This window comes from Zootoca vivipara, chromosome 6 (genome assembly GCF_963506605.1).
Source record: "Zootoca vivipara chromosome 6, rZooViv1.1, whole genome shotgun sequence".
NCBI lineage: Eukaryota > Metazoa > Chordata > Lepidosauria > Squamata > Lacertidae > Zootoca > Zootoca vivipara.
Window position 1 is genome coordinate 14,218,855 of NC_083281.1, and position 5,311 is coordinate 14,224,165.

General features: G+C 53.8%; 1 protein-coding gene across 1 annotated transcript; it reads left to right on the plus strand.

The window, feature by feature from the left end:
* The first annotated feature begins 2,214 nt into the window (after window positions 1-2,214).
* On the plus strand, window positions 2,215-5,068 carry LOC118087207 (uncharacterized). Its single transcript, XM_035119638.2, has one exon. The coding sequence runs from the start codon at window positions 2,630-2,632 to the stop codon at window positions 4,457-4,459; it is 1,830 nt and encodes a 609-aa protein (XP_034975529.2). The 5' UTR covers window positions 2,215-2,629; the 3' UTR covers window positions 4,460-5,068.
* Window positions 5,069-5,311: the final 243 nt, after the last annotated feature.

Consider the following 5,311-nt stretch of genomic DNA (forward strand, 5'->3'; position numbering starts at 1 on the left):
GGGTTGCTACTTTCTGCCTCGCCGCAGCCGCGCTATGTGCACCCCCTTTCTCCCCAGAATTAAAGGACTGGGCGAGGGGAAGGTTGCAAATCGAGGTGCCAGCTCTCCCAACACACACCAGACCTCCTCTAGCCCCCCATTCTCAGGCACTGCATTAGGCATTCAGATTCTTAGGCACGCTGGGGCTGATGGGATTTGTAGTTCAAAACAGCTGGAGGCCTCCAGGTTGGGGAATCTGTTTTTAGTCTATTGCAGGAATCTTTTGGGCAAAAAGGGGCTTGAACCCATGATCCTGAGATTAAGAGTCCCATAGTTTACCGACTGAGCTATCCCCTTTTGAAAGTCGTAAAAAACATTCTTGCTATTGATACCGGTAGTTATTGTTTTGAGGTTTTTTGTGTTTTACAATCAAGAGCTGCATAAAGCAAATAATTTTTTAATTTGTCAGTCAAGCATGAGAATCTTAATCGTGGATTCGAATCCTATGTTGGGCAAAAGATTCCTGCCTTGTAGGGGGTTGGACTAGATGACCCTTGTGGTGCCTTCCAACTCTACAATTCTATGATTTTATTAAATAAATAGGGCTGTGACAAGGTATACCAGGAGCAATTTGCCTGCTTGGTGGTGTAGGAAGCCACCTTTTGGGGGCTTTCTTTGAGCTCAAAACCTTATACTGTATATAAATTGTGGAGTTGGAAGGGGGTCCAAGGGTCATCTAGTCCAACCCCCTGCAAAGCAGGAATAGGCAGCTGTCCCATGCGGGGATCGAACCTGCAACTTTGGCATTCTCAGCACCACGCTGTAACCAACTGAGCTATGCATGCACCTTGTCTTCCAACAAAATATGCCCCGAGACAGCTTATGTTTACAAAGTGGTGAGGCAGAGATGACTCTCTGCACATGCTCAGAAGTGTGCTTACTAGTTTCCAAGGGCTCGAATCAGGCCATCCTTGCTCCCTAATCCTTCAAGAATGAGCACAAATGCAAGGTCTCCCTCCTCCCTCAATCTCTTGCTGAGCTCAGCCTTCCTCAATATGAGCAGAGCCATAAGGATGGCTGAGCAATGTTCTCTGGCTTGCTAGGAAAACATATGGGATTCTGGAGAGACGTTTTGCAGAACATTTCACTGTCACAAGCTCTGTGCCAGTGGAGGGAGCCGGCAAAAGGCCAGAAATAGACACGGCTCCCGACTTTGCAGAAGGAAAACGAAGTCCAGCTGTCAAGGCAAAACAAAATGTACGCAGGATAGGTTTGGCCTGTTCGTCTCAAGCAGCAACATCAAGATTCCTAGGAGGGGGGGTGGCTTCTAAAGAGAGGTGGGGGGGCACCTGGGCGTAAGAAATCAAGTGGCTTCAAACATGGACTGGTTGGATGCAGAGGAATGGTGGGAAGAACCGGCTGGGGAGCCCCCAAGGGAAGACGGTCCAGAGCCAGGGGAGTGGTGGTGGGACAACGATGAGCGATCTGAGGGAGCAGATGGGGAGGAAGTGGTGTTGGGAGCTGGAGAGGCAACAGGGCTTAGTGAGCAGGAATAGGCTGTGGCCGAGAGCAGTCCAGACTCAGGGGCTGGAGAGGAGAAGGGGCCAAGAGGCAGAGATGGGTCAGGCTGATGAAGAGTCACAGAGATCTCCCCCTCCTGCTGTGACAAGCTCCCCTCCCCGTTGGTCTCCCAGGACCATAAGAGGCATGAAAAGGGCGGAGGAGAGGTTGGCTGCACATAGGTACAGTCTCTGATTGCTTGGGGAAAGCCCCAGAGAGGAGGGAACTTATCGACAGCTGTTGGGAGACAGGGACTTTCAGTCTCGGCAACTGATCCATGCGGGGGATGAGTTGCTGCACTCATTAGGCCTGACACTTCTTTGCAATTGCGCTTTTGCTAATAGTTAACCCCCACCTGCGCAGTGTGATTTACTGCTGGCTTGTTCATGATCATTGGAGGAGGAGCCTAGCTTAGATGCTGAGCATCATCTGTGCATGCAGGAGGTCCCAGCAAGTTTAACAATGGGCTCTTTCTGAAGATGCCAGGGATTGAAGCAAGAGCCTTCCAAAGTCTATCTGCCCAAAAAGGGGGCTTTGTGGGGAATCCTCAGTGGGCTCGCCACTCAGGGTATGTGCAGCCGTCCCCCAGAATGATCACGTTCCTCAAAAACTGGCTGTATAAATTTTCTAATTATTTGTTCAGTGGACATGTTTGTGTGTGTCGTTCTGCAGGAAGCCTGGCAAAGGAATGCTCCCTCGTGCTTCCAAGCCTTTTCTACAACCACATGAGAAAAAGCAGAGCCTGTGGGCACGCTGCAGATGGTAATACAAATTTTGGCAGGGAAATACCTGATGGAGGAACACTGTCTCCTGCCCGTCCTGTTCCCCTCCCACCACCAAAAAAAAACCTGTTGGCAGCAGTTATTTGAAGAAGAAATTATGTGAGTTTGGATACCTGCTCCAGCCTGGATTAAGAGCCATGAAGTTTTGAAGGAGGCTGACCACAGATGGAGCCAAGTGAGTTGAGAAACGCTGAGGACTAGAAACACCAGCATCATCATTATTATTTTTTATTAAAAAAAACCCGTCCCAGTAAAGCATAAGGAGCAAGGGACAAAAATAAACTGGAGCTCCAGGAAAGGAACAAAACATGCAGACCTCCTCAGAGAGGATAACAGAGGCCTACCTTCCATTATCTTATGATACCAACCATCTCCCTTCGCTGGGAGGAGAAGTGTCCAGAAAGAGCCTGATTTCAAGGCCTTCTCCAGGGGCTGGGGGGTCCACGAGGAAACCTGAGGCGGGAGAAGAGTATCCCTCAGGAAGGGCTTTCTTCAAGGGGAGGTGCCCGTTCTGGCCGAAGAGGAAAGGGGCTGCCCATCCCCCCCAGGGACAGGTGACCCCCAAGAGCCGTCTCTGCATGGAGGCCACTCATGAGAGCCCCATCCAGGCTGTCCGGAAGCCAGCCACACGTGAATACGCCCAAGGGCTGGACTCCGACGAGGAATCTGTGGGAGGGAAAACCGGCTGCTCTCTCCTCAGGAAGCTCCTGTGTCTGAAGAAGACGCCCACCGGCCCAGAGGCATCGCCAGCCCAGATGGCAAGAGCCAGGTGCGGGCCTGTGGCCGCCCTCAGCAGAACCGCCGACCCGGAAGGGGAGTCTCCTCTGAGGTGGCAGTCCAGAGCTATGGCCCAGAGCCCAGCAGAGGCCAGCTCCATCGCGGAGGCAGCAGCGGCGGTGGCAGATCCAGTGGACAGGCTTGTCGGGTGGTGGGTGATGAAGCCATGGAGAGCTTTCAGGGCCATGCTGAGATCCAGAGCCAAGAAAAGGTCGGTTCTCCCAGAGAACAAGAGAATTCCCAAGGCGGTGGAAGAAAGGGATATTCGCCTCCCTGCAGAGCCCGAAACCTCGCCCATTGCCAGGCGGGGTGGATCCCTCTGTTTTTCAGCCACAGAGGACAAAACTCTTGCATCCGACATGGGTGAAACTCATGGCCCCCAAGAGGAGGATGAAGGCTCAAGGTGCGGGCTGGAGATCCATGGGCGGGCAGAGGACGATATTTCGGACCCCGCGACTGAACAGGAAGTCGACGAGCTCTGCACTTTCTTGAGCGAGGGAAGGCAGCTTCGGGAAGAGAGCCGAGGCCTCAGGGGTATTTTTGAGTGGAGAGGAGCTGGCCACCTTCCTGGGGGGGACGGAGTAGAGGCGGAAGACATCGCAGAGCAGGCCCCTGAGCTGGGGGACTACAGGTACTGGGCCGAGGCATCGGACGGAGAAGAACAGGCTCTTGGCGATCTTGCCGAGAACCCAGGAGGGCAGGGCATGGTGATGGCGACGAGAGATCTGGGCTGGCTGGACAGCGAGTTGCTGACAAGCCCGGTGGTTGGGATGGGTGGGCGGAAGGAAAAGCGGGGAAGGGATGTTTCCACTGCAAGCAATCCCGAAAGCCAAGCAACTGAAGGAGAGAATGGGCGTGTGGTGGACATCATCAGAGAGATCAAACACATCCGTCAGGAAGTGCTGCATCTTAGCAGCTGCTCGGTTCCTCTGCCAGCCTCACCACCTGGCAGAAGCGATGCTCTGAAACCAGACCCTTATGACGCTTCTAGGGCCTACATCGCAGACAAACAAGGGGCACCATCTCCTGGCTTCCCACAGACCCTGCTGACCCCCCTGGAGCCGCCTCCCTCCTTTCCACCCAGAGGGCAAGGCCTTCAGGAGGGGCCACCCCCATCAAGGCCATGCCAGGTTCTCGCAGAGGACGGAGGAAGGGAAGTGTGCCAAAAGAGAGGAAGCTCCGGGCGGAAGCTGGCATCGCCCACGGAGGAGGAAACCGTGGCAGAGCTAGGGGAGGAGGACAAGCAACGGCTCTACCTGGCTGCGGTGGAGATCGTGGGCGCTGCCATCGATGCTGCAGCAGAGCAGCTGGCAAAGGCGGCCGAGCAAGGAGAGCTGGGGTCCAGCAGAGAGGTTCCTTGAGGTCCCCGTTCCTGGGGAGAGCAGAGAACTTGGAAAGCCAGGAAGGCCATGCTCTCGTGCACCTCAGCATTATCCAGCTCTCCTGCCTGGCACCGATGGGAGTTGAAGTCCAAGACATTTAGGGGGCACCCAGTTAACAGAGCATGCTTTAAATTCTTGGTTCAGGGGCCATGCCTGCGCCACAGTTCCCCCTACTGCCTTCACCAGCCTCCCCCTCTTAATTCCTTAGTAACTTATGGCACCCCATTTTTATTTTTTAAAAGACCCTTTTATTCCAGAGCCTGTGGGCAAGAGGAACAGGAGCGAAGGACTGAGGAGGTCTGACGTGTCAAAAATACAATTAAACCTGTTCCAATGAAGTTTCCATCTGCTCGTTTGTACCTCACCCTCTTGCAGGGCTGGTTTTAGGAACGTAGGAAGCTTCTACTGAGTCAGACCAGACATCCAGCTCAATGCAGACTGCACTGGTTGGCAGCAGCTCTCCAGGGTTTCAGGCCGGGGTGTGTGCGCTCTCTCTCTCTCTCTCTCTCAGCCCTATGTGGAGATGCTAAAGGGGATTGGACCTGCATGCAAAGCAGATGCTGTAACCACTGAGCAACAGTTGCCCTCAACCAGAACTGGGTATATGTTGTGACTCATATATTTGGGGGGTGGGAGTCCAGAATGTGGTACTGGATTCTCTGTTGAGCCCAGGATTGCCTGGAGACAGCTCCCCAGAATCTCCTGTCCTCTCACCTGAGACTTTTCAAGTTTAGTGGTGCTGTGAACTCAAAGCAGCTGCTCTCTCGGTGAACCTCTGCCCCTTCTCCCCAACCCACGGGGGAACGCAGCAAACACACACACTAGGGGGCG